Below are 19701 nucleotides of genomic sequence, written 5' to 3'. Positions count from 1 at the left end.
AGTTGTTTTTTTTCCGAAATTATTTGGATGCACTTTCGTCTGATTACGCTAGTGTCATGGTAGACCGGATTAGCATCATCTGTTTGTCCACGCTTTCTTCTTATCATCGACATCCACCCATCACAAATAAGTTCATTAAGACATTTAACGATAGGGCAAGGTGGAACTCTAATTGCTGTTTAATATGCGTAGCTGCAGAACTATTTGTCAGCGCAATGTTTGAAAACTCCCCTGATAAGCCTTTTTGAAGATATAATGGCAAAGTTTGAGGCCCTTACTATACTTGTATAGTTTTAATTCCGAAAGATGACGTAACGCTTCAATGCAAGGGGCTCACAAACACAGCTATCCAAAACAAATTGTTTCTTTTTTATTGAAAATTGTGACATACTTATTAGCATTGTGATATGTTCTTAATAAATGAGCCCTGCCATGAGAAAACCAACATAATGGCTTTGCGACCAGCATAGATCCAGACCAGCCTGCGCATCCGCGCAGTCTGGTCAGGATCCATGCTGGTCGCTAACGGTTTCTCTAATTACTATAGACTTTGATGCGTAGGCTGGTCTGGATCCATGCTGGTCGCAAAGCCACTATGTTGGTTTTCTCATGGCTCGGCTCAAATATACTTAAAGTTTTAGAAACAACTCCAAAAATAGTAATTAACTGGTTTTCAATAACGAGTATCTCAGTCGGACCTATTGGTGTATATTAATTTTTAAAAGAGTTAAAAAGACCACAAAAATGATTTTTTTTATTTTTGAAAATAGCACAGTAGGGGTTATGGTTAAGGGTTCTAGGCAAAAATGTCGTTTGCAATGTGCATGTACAGTCAAACCTCTCTTAAGCAGACAGTCAAGAGAATAACCAAAATGGCTTTTTAAGACGGTTTGGTGCTTAATACAGGTTGATATACCCTGAAATTTTAGAAACGGGAAAGAGCAAATGTGGCTGATTAAGACAAATGGATTCTTAATAGAGGTGACCATTTATACAGGTTTGACTGTTCAATATATTTTTGTCAATATGATAGCATTATACGCCACGTCATTTTAAGCCGACATTGACGGGCCTCATCGGTATAAAGTCCGTGGGATGATTGCAAAAACTCACTGCAACGGTAATATAAAGCTAGGTCCACTAGGAACAGTCGGTGGAGATACATTTGACATTTTCAGCGTTAATAATCAGAATATATCAGAATGAATAATTTAGTGATCTGCATTGTGGTACTATCAGCTTTTGTCGGTAAGTTATAGACTTTTATTCATTGTATAGTTATATAATTAGTGGGAAAATAAAGGGTATTTGTAGCATTGAGATGGTGAAGCAGATTTTAGTCAAATAATGAATTTTTCGCATCTTTTGCAGCTGATCATTTACGCATGTCTGTGAACACTATCTGCTTGAAACATGTCAAATTATCACTGAAGAAACTTATAAAATTTGATTTTCCTATCCTGGTTGCCCAACCAAGATAGAATTTTTTAGCATAAGTAAGTAAGCACAACTTGTATGAATAACTGAATTTTTATATGATATTTGTTTAACATTTGTTTGCATTGACAAGTATATACTAAGTCGAAATTCATTAGAAATGTTTGTAAAATTACTATTACCTTCCTTAGTCTCTCTTGGTTGCACAGGCAAACAGGATTAAATCAATTCCCTTTTGGTTCAGTATCCCGCAAATTTGAAACTAGAGATCTTTTTGAAATCAAAATATTTTTAAAAACTTTATTATTAAAAGAGATCTCATTCTATATGATACGTCTTTGATTTCTTTAATAATGCAAACTGAAAAAAAATGTTTGCTTAAATGCGAGTGTCCACCTATAAAGTTGATAAAATATGAAAAATGAAATATTTTTCCTACGACAGCTGTCTTGATCAAATTTGTTTTACACGTATCCAGCAAAAGAAAAGGGATGGGGAGGAGGGACACATAAGATGCTATTTTTTGGCTGAAAATAAATCTCACAATAAATACACTACACAATCTCAGAAATACTCCTATTACATTAATAATAATAATAATAATAATAATAATAAAAATAATAATACTGAAACGTGTATATTATAAGGGAAGACAAATACAACAGTACTGATGACAGTTTGCAAGAGAATTCTTCCTTGCATTTACAGACAGCAAGGTTGATAAAAGCAACGGCATTGTTTTTTATCAACATTTGAAATCCGCAAAAATACATGTATTCAAATACACATTTTATTTCGACTTTAAATCGTTTACAAACAAAAATAGCGAATTCGGGAAATAATGAATACAGCAATTCACTCTCCAAAGTTGCTTTTTGTATAAAATAACTGTATTTTAGAATTTCTATGCTAAATTTGCTTGAATTCAGTCTAAATATTTAGTTAGATCTATACATTTCTGAAATATATGATGAAATCAGTTCTAAAGAAATACCATATCATTTCTTGTAAATAGTATAAGATTTAATCTTTATTAAGTAAAGGTTAGTGTTTATTAGTAAGCATTTATCAAATTGAATTGGTTTGGGCGGCGCAGGTGCGCGACCAATTTAATTTGATAAATGCTTACTAATAAACACTATCCTGTTTAGTGTTTGAAATTATTTTTTGTTTACAAATTTAAGCTCCGTCTAACAGTAGGTGACTTACCAGGTTAATAAACTACTGGAAGTAAATGTTGATTTACCAAAATAAATTTCCCGATAATTTGAAAAATACTGCAATGCCATTGGACAAACAATAATTTCAAACACTATAAAGACAGATACAAGATCTACAGAATGTCACAATTATGAAACTCTGAGTAAATGCATTCTTTGAAATCTCGTTTAATCTCGACTTTACCAAACGATATCACTTTTATCATTAAAACGCAGTGTTGTATGTCACTAAGTTAACATTTATGCGGGTTTCATATTGTATTTATTACTAAAACGAGTAGTTGGAAAAAAAATGCGAGACTGTGTCGAGGAAAGACACAAATGTAAGAGACTATATTTATCATGTCAGTTTATTTGTTTTTTTCTGCAGAAAAAATGAACTTTCGTAATAAATAAAATCATGTCGACCAATGTCTCCAATACTATACATTTATTATACGGCACTATGAATGCGTCATTCTATGGCGTTATTCCATTGCAACGACAACGTTGGTGAAACTTTTTCTGTGTTTTTAGTACAGATAAGTCCGTAGTGACTTTGCTGTTCTGTCATAAGTATATGTAATTCATCTGTTCTGTTTTCAGGCTATGCATCGGCAGTAAATTGTACAACATTAGCTGACGGCAATTATGAACTTGGCTGCAAGTCTTTCGCAAAATGTGTGAGAGGCCAGTCCTCCATAGTGGACTGCCCAGAAAAAATGGTGTACAACAACAACACTGGAATGTGTGACGAGTAAGGATATCAAATAAAATTTTATCGAGATTTTGTATGCTCAAAGTATCCGCTTCAGTGCTTTCGTAACCGGACTGTACTGTAAAGAGTCTAACAAAATAGTACCAAAAAGTAGTTTACGATGATGGAAAAACGTTGATAATACTACAAACCCGGATTGAGCGTAAGGTTGCTGTTATTCCTTTTTATACATTTTATATGGCGCGTGCGTCTGTCCGTCCGTCGTACTTCGTGTCCGGAGTATATTTCAATAGCCATTCAAGATATTGACTTTAAACTTTGCATAAAGGTTGATGGCGATGAGACGATGTTCAGAGTACATTCATCAGGCCGGTAGGTTAAAGTTAAAGGTCACAAATGGAGCTCAAAGGTCAAATTTGACCCTCGCATTTAGTGTCCAGAGCATAACTTAATGTGTTACATCTTCAATGCATGACACTCTTTCCACCCCATCAGTGTTCCGAAAGCTTTGATTTCAAAGTTGTTGCAGGCAAGGTGCACATTTTCAATAACAAACGGCTAAACGCGTTTAATTCATAGTCAAACAAGTCCGCACTTCGATACATAATTCATTTATATTAGCTATTAACTAAAGTAGCGTTAGTGCAGTTTTGTTTCCATTCATAGCATCTACAGAATCCTTCTGGATATTTTTTTCCTTCGGAATTCTGCAGATGTTACAACAAGAAAAAAAACAACATTGTGTTATCTCAACAAAATTACATCTGTATGAATTTTTCTTTTATTTGATTTCTCTAAAGTTGGAATCTCTAAAAAAACTTCAAAGAATAATGACCTAAGCAATTACATATACAAAGACAAGGTTTCTTTGTAAGGTAACACAACAGACATTTTTCACCTATTGTCTGTTTCTATTATTACCTATAGTCTTTTTCTATTATGCAACTACATTTTATTTTAGCCCTGCGAACGTGCCGCCCCCATGTGGAAATCTCATTGACTGCTCCAGTACTGCCGATGGACAGTATGCCGATAAGGATCAAAACTGCAAGACATGGTACACGTGCAATGATAACAAATTTTTAGGACACAATTTCTGCCCTGAAGGTAAGATAATTAAGGAATCTTGTTAGTGACTTCGCAGTGCTGTGTTGTAGTGTGTTCGAAACTGAGATAAAGCCTTAACTTTAGTTAATACTATATGATCAACAATTAAAATGTAAAACAAAGCACTTCTGTGACTTATACAATATCCATTTACATATATTTAGTCTATCTGTCGTGTACTCGTGTCTCCGACAAGGCAGATGGACAGCATATTTTGTATCGTTATTTTGTGTGAAATCTGTCGAATTGTCTTTGCCCTGCTAATATTAAACCTCATCATGCTTGACACGAGTGGTTCTGCCTTTGCGACCAGTGCATTAATCTGATCATGATCTGCACTGTTCGCCATTCAAATGAACATATCAACATTTGAACAGAAACGATTAGTGCAAAGATGTTATTTTATGCTATTTCATTCATTTTATGATCTCTTCCCATTTTTAAAAACTAATGAAAATACAAATGCATTGTAGTATTATTTGATTTTGGTGATTTTTTTTTCATTTGAGCCGTGCCATGAGAAAACCAACATAGTGGGTTTGCGACCAGCATGGATCCAGACCAGCCTGCGCATCCGCGCAGTCTGGTCAGGATCCATGCTGTTCGCTTTCAAAGCCTATTACAATTAGAGAAACTGTTAGCGAACAGCATGAATCCTGACCAGACTGCGCGGATGCGCAGGCTGGTCTGGATCCATGCTGGTTGCAAACCCACTATGTTGGTTTTCTCATGGCGTGGCTCATTTAATTCAAAGAAGAATTTACTAAAATGTGTAAGAAGTTTCATTAATGTACTATCTTAAAAGATACTACCAAAAATATCGAGGGGCGTGAAAAGTTTGGATTAGTGTAAATGTGAATCTATTAGCAAAATGAGCTTATCAGAAAATTAATCTGCTTTATAGGGAGATAGCTTCTCTTCTGATGATCTAACTCAACTCATAGAGTATTTTACCTTGTTTTCTTCAGGAACAGTATTTGACGAGAATTTGCACACGTGCAACTGGGAGAATGCTGTACCACCGCCCTGTGGAACTCTAGCAGGAAAATAGATTAGTCAAAGACAATTTCAGAGATTAAACGTTCATTGCTGTGATGTTTATACTAATTAATTATTAATGATCAACTCTTTCGATATCGGAAAATTAGGATTACAAAATTAATACATTTCATACTTGCACTGTTATTTAAACAAATCTGTTAGCTGTACAAAAATATTCAAAATTAAACTATATCTGGACTATGTCGTGTTGCTTTTTTTGTTATTTCTGTAAGGTTTGCACCCCATACTGAAGAATTGGATAAAAATCGATTCTATTATCTTCCCTTGTTTATTAAGATCAACGATATACACAGTTGTCTCCCTTCCACCATGATCAAGGTAAAAAAAATCGATGTAGGAGGATAATTTTACCGATAAGAGGGCGAACTCAACCTAATTGTTGAGACGTATTTATGTAATTGTTGGCTTCGATCCCCCACAGACCAGGGCCTAGTTGTTCGAAATTTTAACAGGTTATTAAGCTGGCGGTCATTATAATTCAACATTTTAGAAGACTTGGTAAAACGAACGTTTAAGTTAAGGATTATGAACACTAAAAAGTCTTTCAAGTAAAATTAAAACATTAAACTCATGTTTCCCACCAAGATATATTTTAAATCAAAATTTAACCGCCGGTTTGTTTAACAGCTGGTTAAAGTTCCGAACAACTGGGTCCAACTAACAAACTATCACTCTTTCGTTTCCAGCCTTCAATTTAAGATTGCCCTCATCCAAGTCAAGATACTGGATTTTGCGGTTAAAGTGTTGTTCATACCGACAGAGCCAGTTAAAATGCTTTGAAATTATATATAACTATAATATAAGTCACATTTCTATCACTACAACACAACAAGTTAAAACAAATACTACGTTATGGGACGAATGATTTCACTCTCGTGAACATTAATCAACTATATCGTTTAGTTACCGCCATTCTCATTCAACTTGTAAAGCAAACTTTAACGTGATCTGTGACATAGAAGAAAATTGTGATTTCAGTGCTTCATATCCAACTTTTCTCCTTTTTTCTGCATTTTTATTTAGTAAATGCACACAGAAAGTTAGAAACATGGCTATTTAAGAATTTGTTATTTTCGTTTTTTTTTGGACAGTCCTTCTAGGAAGTAAGCGGTGGGCATTTGGGATTAAAGCCAACATATACGAGACATGTATTGAATAAAATAGTGGTTTCTATCTTTTGGGATCAGCTTCAAACCTCAGTATCTGACTTTTATTAAGAAAATGACCCCGTATCTGTCAGTAATGCAATTGTCATCATTCACTGTAATTTAAAATGAAAACGAACGGATATTTGTCAATAATTTATTATATACTAGTTACACGTTTGATTCCTATCTTAGGTATATCCAAATGCTATGATTTCGCATTCAGGCCTTATCGCATGATCCGACTGACGAATAAAGCTGTATAGATACATGTGTATGCCTTCAGATTTATTAACTTACTTCGAAATAAAGAGGGTATAGCCTAGTACTTCCGTTTGTCCGTAATAATTACCATCACCAAGTCAACTGTGCTGAGAGGGTAAACGTTCCAAGTCCGCGACCATAGCTACCCAATCATAGTCCCTGTTTTTTTTATCAAATATCAGGGCGGAATATTTTTTCCTTCATATGATACCCGAAAAGGCAGCTCAATAACTAAGTACAGTTGCATTGCTAATTGAGCGGCATGGACAACGACTGTCTCCCCAATATCTTGACAAGCAATGGCAAGGATATATCAATTTAAAGAAAGTTTTTCCCATTTTTCCGGCTGAAAATGCAAATATCTAGTTGAAGCCGATTTTGAGCGGCTGATATGGCAAATAAATGTCATCGATCCCAGTGGCGACTGTGACATCATCTTGTAACCCATACCAATTACCGTCTGACACAATTTTCTATGCCGGATGACCGACAAAGGCGACTTGCTCATTATAATAAATGTTTATTTAATGAAAAGAATTACCTGGCTGCTTTCATAATCACCCAACTTAAAATGTACATTATGGTAGAACACAAGATTATAACTGGACTGAGTTTGATCCTCGGGCGTGTCACATACTGACAGATGACACAATGTGTTAAGTCACGCATCCTCCACCTCCGATTTACATAGGAAAGGCATGTGATAGTTGAAGAGAACAGTCCAATTCTAATATGCTATATATTTATATAAAACAGTAGATAAAATATAGTAGCGCTCTTTCTTGGTCGCAGCAATAATATTGACTTCATCGCACGTTAACGTGACGTCATTCTAGCGTAAGCGTGTTTTAACAGAAACAAGCACATTATCTGGACTCTATGAAAACTACGTTAATAATATAAATCGTTTCCCCCCATCACATCTATGACTGTCTCTGAAGTAGCAGCCGAGAAATCCACCTCATAGATAAATGTGAGCCAATTGTTTTAGCTATTCTGAACACGTACTACAACAGCATCTAAAGGACAATGACTTACAAGAGACAAACTTAAGCATATTTCGAATAATGATAAGTTTGATAAGTTTGATAAGTTTATTTTCAATTTTCCTTTAGGCCAACTGGCCCATGAGGTTTTTACAAGCATGAAAATGGCGAGACATTATTTAAACGGAGAAGGTTGTTAACATTCAATTTTCTGCACAAATAGTACATTCTAATATTACAACATTAGAATTACAAAACAAAATTATACATAAGTAACCATATAGACAGTATATACATATACAAGTTTAGACAAACGACAAATTATTTATCATGTTACTGGCGCAATTTATGTTTAAAGCGTGTACAGCTTCATTTTTCATGAGTAAACACCAGATGCAATATTTTCACGAGTGACATAGCCGAGAGTAAAAATGTAAGATATGATGTTCATTAGTGAAAGATACTTTGATCTTACATGTAAAATAAACTTTTTTCCTTTGACTTAATTTGGCCATTTTGTAGTTTCTTACCAGTTAACAACAGATACCAGATATATTTCACTCTAATCTTTCGATAATTCAATGAAAAACATGTAATAAATAGGTATAACTGGATCCTACAGTTTTTCTACTTTTAGGAACGTTTTTCTTTATCCGAAACGATGAAGCATGCAAAGCCAATTTCGGGTTAAGTTCAGATTTACGTGTCATCTATGAGTATACCCGTAAACACATCTTCTTCAATTCTGCGTTGTGCATTTGTCGCACTTTTATATAATATGCACTTATATTTGCATATTTCTTTTTTCCTTTTGTATGGTGTAAAGACATTATGTTAATGTTTAATCATCGGCATAAAGGTCAATAACTACATATGTTGTGTGTTTATTTATTCATTTTTTATTTTTTGCAACAGTTTGAACATGTATACTAGTATATAACGGCCATCGTTGCCGTGAAGTAATTGGCTTCTTCAAATAACTTTACCTTCAACTATACTAGTTTCAGACAATCAAAACAATTAAAAGTTGTGTCAGGCGTTGAGTGTCACGAAAATAACTAATTTACAGTCATACAGATGCTTACAAAAATTTTAATTTTCAAGCTGGGAATATTAAGTCACGGAAGAAAAATGCAATCAATTATGCAAATACATTTTGCGAAATATACTTGAACGACGCAGTAAGATAAATTATTCCAAAACAGCAAACCAGAGGTAAGTAAAACTTATTGTTTGAGCTACATTGTATTTTCAATGTTCAATGTATTGACGTTTAGAATTCTTTTCGTATGTGTGATGTCACTTTGACGTCCTTATCCAACAATGTGTAGGACGTAATCAACAACTTTAAATCATTTTTACGAAAGAAAAACAAAATAAAAAAGATATCTTAACTTGTGACTGTTTAAAAGATATACAAATAAATTGAATTTATCCTTCATAATCTAATGTATAAAAAGCAACAAAAAAAACGATGATGTCGATTATTTGAAAAAATAATGTTTGGTATGAGTTTCATGTGTGTCGTCGAATTTAAAACTTCAATTTTACTCATGCTAAAGAACACATTTATATCATTCATATAACAAATGTAAGCGTAGAATCTTTGTGTAGTGATTTAGGGATCAAAACATGTATATGAATGATGAAATAAACTATTTTCCCGTCTTGCAAAAGTGGCAGGGGCCAGTTTCGTGCTGTGGTCCGTATTTTTTTCTTAAATAAAATAACGGTTATGAGACACTTTTCAGACCACCATTATTTGTGTCTGGTTAAGAATATGCATATGTTTTATGCCAGGGATAAGTCGCGCAAGTTGTGCAAATTCGGCCATTTTTGCCTCAAAATTTAATGTCCTGAAACCGGAGTTTTACTCGTTCTTATCACAAAAACAACGAAATCGGCAGCCTGAAACGTCACGTGATGAAGTGCTAAGTAAAGGTAAAGGTAAAGGTCTTGATTATTATAGTGTCAGCCCTATTGAAATGGCCAGCCAATTTTGCTTATGAGACACTTTTATTGTGCGTACCAATTACCTCCCAACCACTATGCCAGGCGCCAGGCGGATAGAAGTCGGTAACCATTCATTTAACTAGCTCGCGGCTCACGAATCGGCCTTTTCGGAACGAGTCCCATGACAAACATCCCCAGACGAACGCTCCCCATGGGGCTCGAACTTCGACCTGCCGATCCCGAGGCGGACGCCTTAACAACTGGGCCACGGCGACCACGACTATTCCGAAACAAAGCTAGGACTAAGGGATGATTCAATAAAAAATATTCAAAACTAAATATTTTGCAATAGTTCATATAATTCTAGGAAAGATTTATAAAAGCTTCTGAAAATCTGACGTCAAGAAACCTTTTTTATGTAAGTGGATTTTATATGAAACAGCTCCAAGCCAAAATGACATAAACAAACTGGCATCTTTTGATTTTTTTCCTTCAACATTGGACTTCATAATTTCAAAAAGAACATTACATAATAGCAAACTATTTTTTTTCTGGCGGCAAGGGTCAAAAGCCAGTAAGATATAAAATATAAAAGTGCAGTACAACTTGCAGTTCCCGGTAATTTTGTTATTATTTTCTGGCGTTTCAAACGTTCCCCCGAGTAAAGTCCCTTATACCCCAGTCACACATACGGCGCGGATAGTTACGTTCAGCTACGGATAGAAACGATCCGTACCTGAGCCGTCCGGATTGGTATGGACTGATACGGATTACTACTTTAAGGTAGGGCTCAGGTACGGATCGATACGGATCGATACGGATTACAACGTTTCTCTCCGTGGCTAGACGTAACTATCCGCGCCGTGTGTGTGACTGGAGTAGTTAGATTGCACCATAGGCGGGTTGTGATCATTGTTATTCTATATTTTGACTTGAAGTAGTTTGCTTCACTATCCATATACATGTTTTCACTTCAAATGATACCAAAGTCACTGCTAGATCCGGTAAATCAGTAAAAATATTAAAAATATGTCTCACTGCAGTGAAAAATGAATACAGCGAAATATAAATTATATTTCATCAGTCCTTCTCAGTATTTAATTAGAGAGTATATAATTAAAAAAAAACACTCTTTATGCGTTTATACGGGTATTAATCACATTGAGCCTTCCTGCAATTCATCCAAGAATCGTTAGCGATATTCAAGGATTTGTAAGTCCAAATATGGTTTACATCCGTATATTTGCGTAATAATAACAGCCAAAAAGCATTTTTTAAGATAAACTATAGCTAGGAAAATTTCAATCTGATACGATTTTTAAAATTGAAATAATAAACCCTCCCTCTTTTGTATAGCATATTATCAATAGTTTGTCATTTGAAAACACAGTGTAGAATTGATGATTTGTGAAAATTAATTCACAAAGTAACTTTTGGTCTAATATTTCCTGCAATAAAGCGAGTACGAGTAGCTTCTTACAGCAAATGTAATATAAAGATACGTCGGTGGAGATACATTTGACATTTTCAGCAATAATATTTAAAATATTTCAGAATGAATAATCTTGTGGTCTGCAACGTGGTACTTTCAGCTTTTGTTGGTAAGTGATAGACTTTTGTTCATTGTATAATTGTATTACTAGTGGTGAAATAAAATGTTTGTATTTTTAGCTTTAAAGTTGATTAAATATTACATTACTTAATATTATTTAAGAAATGATACATGTATATCCAAAAATTGTGATTTGTCGTTGAATAAAATTATTGTTTAGAGTTCAGATTCGAAGAAATTATATCGCACAGCCCAAGTGATATAATCTTGCGTATCTAAACAACAAACAATGATTTTATTCAATAGCAAGATATTATATTTAAAATATTAATTCGATTTGACCACGTTAGCTTTTATTTTGTCACAATTATGCCCATTTTAACACAGGTTTGCATGTTCCTCAGGAATTACTTGACCAAATGCTTTCAGATTCTCCACACGTCTTTAGTATCAAGGAATGACCTCACGTAGCAAGCGACTTACATTTAAGCAAAATTATGTCCCTTTTTAAACTAAGAAGTTTTACTTAAGCTTTTGTTTGTAAGCTAGTACTAGGTGGAAGGGCTTCAAATAGTCGAGCGCGCTGTCTTATTTGATTTATGTGACAGCGACGGTTCATAATTGTTTATCTAAATGCATTATATTCATTCTATTCAATTCTATTCTACTGAATTTATTAAACGAGTAAAATAAAGTGATAAAATGCGTCGCTCTGTCGAGCATTCAATGATTTTGAGAAAATCAATGTGCAAAGACGCAATTATAAGATTCTTTTATCACACGTTAGTTTTTCCTGCTGAAAACATCGAAATGTCTTCTTTCTTTACCTATAACAGACAATGTCTATTCGACCTTCGATACTTGAAACTCCGCCGTAGCGTCATTTCTTTTCAACAACGTCTAACATGTGAAAAAATATCAAATTAATGATGCATAATTTCCTGCAACAAAACGGTTCTGAACTATTATGTTGTTTCTTGTGATAAGTACATGAAATGCATCTGTTCTGTTTTCAGGTTATGCATCGGCAGTAGTAGCTGACGGCAATGACCAACTTGGTTGCAAGACTTTCGCAAAATGCGTGGGAGGCCGGTACTCCATACAAGACTGTCCAGAAAATATGACGTATAACAAGGACACTGGAATGTGTGATGAGTAAGAGTATTAAATATATTTAAGTCGAGTTTTTAAAGGGCGGAATATCCGCTTTAGTGCTAACGAAGTCTTCAAATAAACACCAATTCAATCCTCACTGCGAAAAGTCTAACAAAGTAATATAAACAGTCATTTACGTTGGTGGAAATGTTCAATCTAGATTATAATAATCTGTCTTTGGTTGTAGATACAGATGGGAATATCCGGATCGAGGGTAACTGTTTTCCCATAATATATTTCCGAGAGCCGGATATGCCTATTTACATCTACAACCAGCGGCAGATTATTTTTCGTGAAAATTTATCATCGTTTGGATCTGTGTAATGATATTAATCGAATCGGATATAGTTTTGCCTTTCAACATTAAGACTAATGCAGGAAAACAAGTAATGAAGTTCATCTCCATGTAGGTTTCTTTTACACAAAGTTCGTGTTCTTTGTTCTCTACCAACGTTTAATAACCTGACCTTTTCTATTGGTAATTTATAATTAAGACATCCAAATTTACAGAGTGTGACAGCAAGATCAAAAGGCAAAATGTAACGTAATTCCCAAGTACAGATCCTGCTTGAATTTACTATAATTCAAATATTGTCCATTGTTGACATAAATGATAATGCTGTTCCAGTTTTGCACAAATAGATCTTTAATTCTTATATTAACAATGTTCTTGAAAGCACAGATAGAGTGGGTTTTCTGTTCTAACCAATAATTCTGACATACCAAGATGGTTCAAAGTATCTGTAACATTATTAATCCAAATAAAATTTACATTCTGGGTGACAGATAATGAAAAACAAGTTCTGTACAAGATGTTACAAACTTTATCTTCCTTAAAATTGACTGATTTGTTCCAGAAATTCAAAACTCTTCCCTACAAATACAATTTGAAAGTTGAGTAATACCAAGATCACCATAAATCTTACAATTCGGTGTATGTTGTTTGAAATTCAAAATAAATTTTATGTATTTTAACTGAAATTTATCAGTAATTTCAACATTTTCCACTCCCCACACTTCCGAACAATACTAAATGATACGTGCAACCAAGGTGTCAAAAAGATGTAATTGCAAATCTTACCGCAGTTTGAGTGACAAATAATTCTGGACTTAACACAATATTTTTTTTCATACATATTAAAGATATTCATAAGCATTTACCATCCACATTGTAACTTTTATGCCACAAAGCTATATGCTTGACAGAGTCGAAGACTTTACAGTAGTCTATAAAAGCACAGGACAATTTTTTATTGTTTATTAAATACATATTTATCAACATTCTCAAGGAAACTTTATGATCAACAGTACTATAATGTTTTCTGAACCCAGCTTGATCTTTGCATAAAACATTGTTAACTTCTAGAAAACAGTTTAACCAGGTATTCAGTAAAGAAGTTTACCTAAGCAATTCAATAAAGTTATCCCACTATGATTATCAGGGTCATTGGCATCACCTTTGTTCTTATACAATTTAAATATGCCTTTACTTCATACTTCTGGGAAGATGTCAGATTCTAAAATAACATTAACCCTTACCCTGCTAAATTTCTATAATGGACTTGTCCGTCTTTCAATTTGAACAGTACTATTAACTGTTAAAAGGGGTGCTTACCAAAACGTTATTGGCTGAATGGCGGACAGTGCAGACCATGATCAGACTGCACGAATGTGCAGACTGATCTTGGTCTGCACTGGTCGCAAAGGCAGAATCACTTGCCGCTAGCAGGCTAAGAGTTAAATAGACGACAGTACACTGGTAAAATGTAGAACAAAGCGCTGGAAACTAACGTCTGTAAACTGAAATGACCCTACGACGTTTAAATGACACACGACAACAAAGTTCCCGTTTAGTTTTAATATTTATAGCGAAACGTCATGTTTTTCCGTAAAATAAGGCATTCTGAATAGAGAAGTCAACTTTAAGGAACTAAGAGCTACTATCAAGGTAGTTTTATAGAATTTTACACAAAATATAGTCAAGCACAAATCGTTAGTTGTCATAAACAACACGAGGGTCATCTGGCATAGGGGTGCCATGTGGAAACGCCACTCAGGTGTTCGAGAAAAGTTTTTTAAAGGCAATTTTAGCCTTCCTATAAGATGTATTTCCGCTGTAATGGAGTGCACTAGTTTTATCTTCATAAACCAGTTGTAACTACTTGAAAAAGAATCAAGTAACATCGCAAGTGTTTAAATATTGCGCAGAACTCACGTATCTTACTTTTGTTATTTTTCCATGCAAGACAATTTGTTCGTCCCATCAGTTTTCAGAAAGCTTTGATTTCAAAGGTCTTGTGGTTTGTATTTTGTGATGAGAGTTAGATGAAGACAAAGTGCAAAACTTCAATGAAAATGGCGAAAACTTTTAAAATATAAAGGCAGGCTCTTATGATTCCTTTAATCATTAGACGGGTTTTTGTTCGAATAGCGTTAGCGTACTTTTTTTTTAATGTTTTAGCATCTGCAGAATTCACGGTGTGATGCTGGTGCCCACGGGATCCTGAAGATGTAATTACACGAAAAAAACATGCGCTATCCCCCCAAAAGAACATCCGGTGTCTTATTCTGAAAGCGCTCAAACAGAAACTACAAAATTCACTGCTGAGAATAAAGACGAGATAAGAAAAATCATCCTAAACATCTATACATTCTAAGTAAGAAAGCAAGAAAGGCATTTTAGACCTATAGTCACAATCATAAAACTACATTTCATTATAGCCCTCAGAACGTGCCGCCTCCGTGTGGAAGTCTCATTAAATGCTCCGAAATTGCAGATGGAAGTTACGACGATTTGGACAGTTATGAGGAGACCATCGACGACTTGACCAATAGACTCAAGGATGCGGAGAATCGTGCTACTGAGACTGAAAGTGTTGTCAGCAAGCTGCAGAAGGAAGTTGACAGATTGGAAGATGCATTATTTGCTGAAAAGGAGAAGTACAAGGCGATCAGCGACGAATTGGATCAAATACTTGCTGAGAGAGCTGGCATGTGAGAACATCAACTTCATCTACATTTCTACAAAGCCCAATTTCGCTGCTACTGATGATAGAAAACTATGCAAAATGTTACCTCCGGACAGAAGTTGAAGTGATTTTTACTAATGAAAGAATTATTTATTCACGTTAAAGGCTATAATATATATATGCAACCACTATTCCGTTGAAAATCGTACCAAGCTTCCCTCTTGAAATATAACAACATAATACAGATGATCGTTTGTTGCTCCATTTACCATTGTTATAATGGCCAATACGACCAATGCTATCACTGACATACCTTTAAAATAAAGAGAGAAAAAATCAAAATCATTTACTGGCGGACTTTGAATTATGAAAAAACAATTAGCATGTCAGTGTCGGCAAGGTGCTGTTGTCTCGGTACCTAGTTGTTATTGGGAATTACTATTCTGTCTGATATTTGTTTATCACTAATTTAATTAGCTCCAGGACAGACACTGATTACATACTTAATCTGATTATCTATTGCAGCTAGTATAGCAGTACTGATTACTACCATTAGATTTTTTTTTCCTGTCTAAGTTATTCTTTGAATGTGAAATTGCTCTTTCAGTAACGGCGTAATATTTTGCGTAGGTTCCTAACTTTGTTTATATTTCTTGTTTGCCCATAAATTTACCCTTCAAATATTAACTCTACCTTTTTATATCTTTCCGTATTTGTTTATATTGCTGCTTGTCATTACTTATATCAATGGTTCATATATTATTTAATTCGTCATTACTAGCTAGCTCAGGAGCTAAATTTCTCGACATAGCATCACAAACAATGTTTTGACTGGCTGATCGGTGTACGATATTATACTGGAAATTAGCAGGCTCTAATAGCCGTCTGATTGGCCGGTGTAACATTAAATGTTGAACCCGTTGAAAAGTGACCCCATGGGTTCTTTTTCAACATTAAGAATTGACCTCGCAAACATTTCAACATTAAACTTTGATCAAAAGCTCGTTGAAAACGGGATCCTGGAAGACAAGGGATGGGCTTGTTAGATGGGATGGGATGGGATGGGCTCAAGGACATGGGCTGAACCCATTTGATCCAAATATTTTCTCAGATTCTCGAAGGTTTCTTAAGGTGAATTAGTTTTCTACAAAATAAATGATACTCTTGCGAATTCATGCCATAGTGCCAATAAGATCTGGTCGAGAGTAACAAAAGTGGTTGATGTCTGCAAAGAACAGTAATTACATTTTCTTATTATTGTTGTTATTTTTATTGTTAATAAGTTCTCTTGATCCAGTCAGTAATACACTTAATAAAACAGTAATAATTTTAAAGTAATAATCATTAAAAATAAAAACACGTAGAATATAATAAAATGACGAATTCAGCAGTTGACTTCTAACCCAAGTCACAGAATGAACCTACACCGATTCTCCTTAACATTAATTTGTTTGGGAAAAAATCAATTTTGAGAGAAAATATGAAATTGAAATAATTAAATTCTGAAAAAATGTCCTTTATTTATTTATTTTGTTGGATTTAACGCCGCACCGACACAATTATTCGTCATATGGCGACTTTCTAGCTTTGATGGTGGAGGAAGACCCCAGGCGCCACTCCGTGCATTATTTCATCACGGGCGGGTACCTGTGTAGAACCACCGACCTTCCGGCTTCCTCACATGAAGAATTCAACGCCCCGAGTGAGGTTCGAACCCACATCGATGAGGGGCAAGTGATTTGAAGTCAGCGACCTTAACCACTTGGCCAATTAGGTCCCGAAACAAGAGTTACTGAAAATAAAAAAAAAACATAATTGACAAAACCAATAGAAAAAAGGTTATAGAAATGAATTAAGATAATATTAGACATATTAGACATATTATTATATACGAAAAAGGGGATTCTAAAACATATATCAATTTTCAATTTATTGAATATGGATAAAATAAATAAATGTTCATGTTCCTCACTGTATATTTCTTTGACACTGGGCCCACGATCCCATGACCTTCAGTCCATCCCATCCAATCCCATGAGCCCATCCCACGAGCCCATCCCAGGTTTTCCAGGCTGCCGTTGAAAACTGATCAGTAGTTAAATTTTGATCAGTCATGGGGTAATTTTTTAACGGTTAGTTGAATTTAAGTTAAACGTCGGAGATAGTCTGTTTGTAGATTGAAGAGAAACACACAGCAAATAACTAGAAACTATCGCAGGCTTGCTGGATAGTTTCTTTAAAAATAATTTCACAAGGCCGAGGCCGGGCTCAAACTGACAACTTCCCCGAGGTAGGCGAGATCATCTATATTTTGGACAGGGAACTGTCATAGTGATTTTCGACTGGTGGGTGTGGTGTAGTCGGACTTCGACAGGCACATCGAGACTTCAACACAGGAGGTATCTTTTCCGATCATGACAAGATAATTATAAGGGATATTTCTGTAAATTATAATGATATATCTTTAACACAAAGAGATGTATTTTTATATTATAAAGATACATCTTTGTGTTAAAGTATGGAAGCGTCCTAGTTCCAGGCTTGAACTATTTTTATCTCACAATTAAGAATTACTAAGTCCTAATTACGAGATAGTAGAACTCGGACTTTATGAATTCTAATTATGAGATAAAAATATTACAATATCATCATTTTTCTAACCTTTTATCATTTTATTTTTGTATAATATCAAATAAAATCAACAACTATTCTTGTAAATACTTATATCATTTTACGAATGTAATCTACTGTTTTAAATTCATTTATAGAATGTACAGATATGGCTTTTAGATACACTCTCTTATAATACTTAGTCATTCCGCTCGAAAACAATAATTTCGTAGAAAGATGTTGGCATGATTTTTATCATAAAGTTTCAGTTTAATTTTATTTGTTATTAGGCATATAAACAATAATATGAACACAAAAGTAATATATACAAATGGATTGGGCCACGCGTTATATCAACATCAGCAAACGGCCCGTTCCACATGAAGTCACAATAACAGTTTAACTATGGACTATGAATGAAAGTACATGAATATGCTTTAAAACTAGTTAATATATGATCGGAAAAGTGAGATAATCTGAGAAAAAAAATACTGTAAACAAGTTGATTCCCAAAAAAAGTTTATTCTAATGATTGTAAAATAATCGGAAATCTACAAAGAGGTAAAAGAGTAAAAAAGAGACGATCCCTCTGAATTGTTCGACAGCAAGCGCCCTCACCAACGTAAACACCACATGGGCTCATCATCTACATTGACTACAACATAAGGGATGGCAGTAGTTAAACATTAGTAAAAACGTTTTCTGTTCTCTATAAAATTCTGAACTTCTGCAAACAGTCTAACATTTTCTTCGTCAGTACGATTACTTATTCCAAATAATTATTTGTTTGTATTTATCGGATGAAACGGTCGTGTATTTCGAAATAATATCACTCTTTGGTAGGCAAATAAGCGGCAACTGAAAAAATAGTGTTCAATATTTTCGAAAATATGACCACAGCTACATTTTGGAATGTCTTTTAGATGATTATTGAATAAGTCTGCATGTAAGCTACTGCAATTATTTCTAATACGGACATGCTACATCTGTTAAGCTCGGTTTCCACTAAGGAAGAATGTTGGTACGATAGGGGGCTTGTAAATCTCTTTCAGTTTATGTTTAAATTCTATGAGTGAATCTATTTCGCGGATATCTTGTTCGCTGATAGTATTACAGATATTGAATATATTTCTAGGCGTCTGGGTAGCGTTACAAAGTCCGAGTTATTTCTTAAGAAGTACGAGTTAGATTCTAAAACCTTGGCGGAAATAGTATATATAAGTAATCGAGAAGTTGACATCGCTAGTTGAGCGGAAGGGACACCGACTGTCTCCCGAAATTTTGACATGCATGGTAATGATCGACCATTTTAAAGAAAGCTTATTTCATTTTTCGGCTAAAAATGAAATATCTATTTGGTCAATTTGGAGCAGCGAAAATGGTAAATAAATGGCATCGATTCAATAGGCGATCGTGACACCAACTTGTAAGCCATACCAGTTACTATCTGACATAATATTCTATGCTAAGTGAATGACGTCCTTTTCTTTATCCAAAACGATGAAACAATATTTAAATAAATTAATGTTAAAATATAAGCATTA

At 34.5% G+C, this 19701-nt stretch overlaps 2 protein-coding genes across 2 annotated transcripts; both read left to right on the top strand.

Moving 5' to 3' along the window:
- Positions 1-1095: 1095 nt before the first annotated feature.
- On the top strand, positions 1096-5703 carry LOC123534770 (peritrophin-44-like). Its single transcript, XM_045317184.2, has 4 exons — positions 1096-1248; positions 3243-3393; positions 4316-4461; positions 5430-5703. Exons 1-4 carry the CDS (start codon positions 1203-1205, stop codon positions 5510-5512), a joined length of 426 nt encoding a protein of 141 aa, XP_045173119.1. The 5' UTR covers positions 1096-1202; the 3' UTR covers positions 5513-5703.
- Positions 5704-11426: 5723 nt separating this feature from the next.
- On the top strand, positions 11427-16203 carry LOC123535410 (tropomyosin-like). Its single transcript, XM_045318064.2, has 3 exons — positions 11427-11472; positions 12440-12578; positions 15300-16203. The coding sequence occupies exons 1-3, from the start codon at positions 11427-11429 to the stop codon at positions 15574-15576; spliced, it is 462 nt and encodes a 153-aa protein (XP_045173999.1). The 3' UTR covers positions 15577-16203.
- Positions 16204-19701: the final 3498 nt, after the last annotated feature.

Source organism: Mercenaria mercenaria, chromosome 12 (genome assembly GCF_021730395.1).
Source record: "Mercenaria mercenaria strain notata chromosome 12, MADL_Memer_1, whole genome shotgun sequence".
NCBI classification, from domain to species: Eukaryota; Metazoa; Mollusca; class Bivalvia; order Venerida; family Veneridae; genus Mercenaria; species Mercenaria mercenaria.
This window is presented reverse-complemented; position numbering and strand designations above follow the sequence as displayed.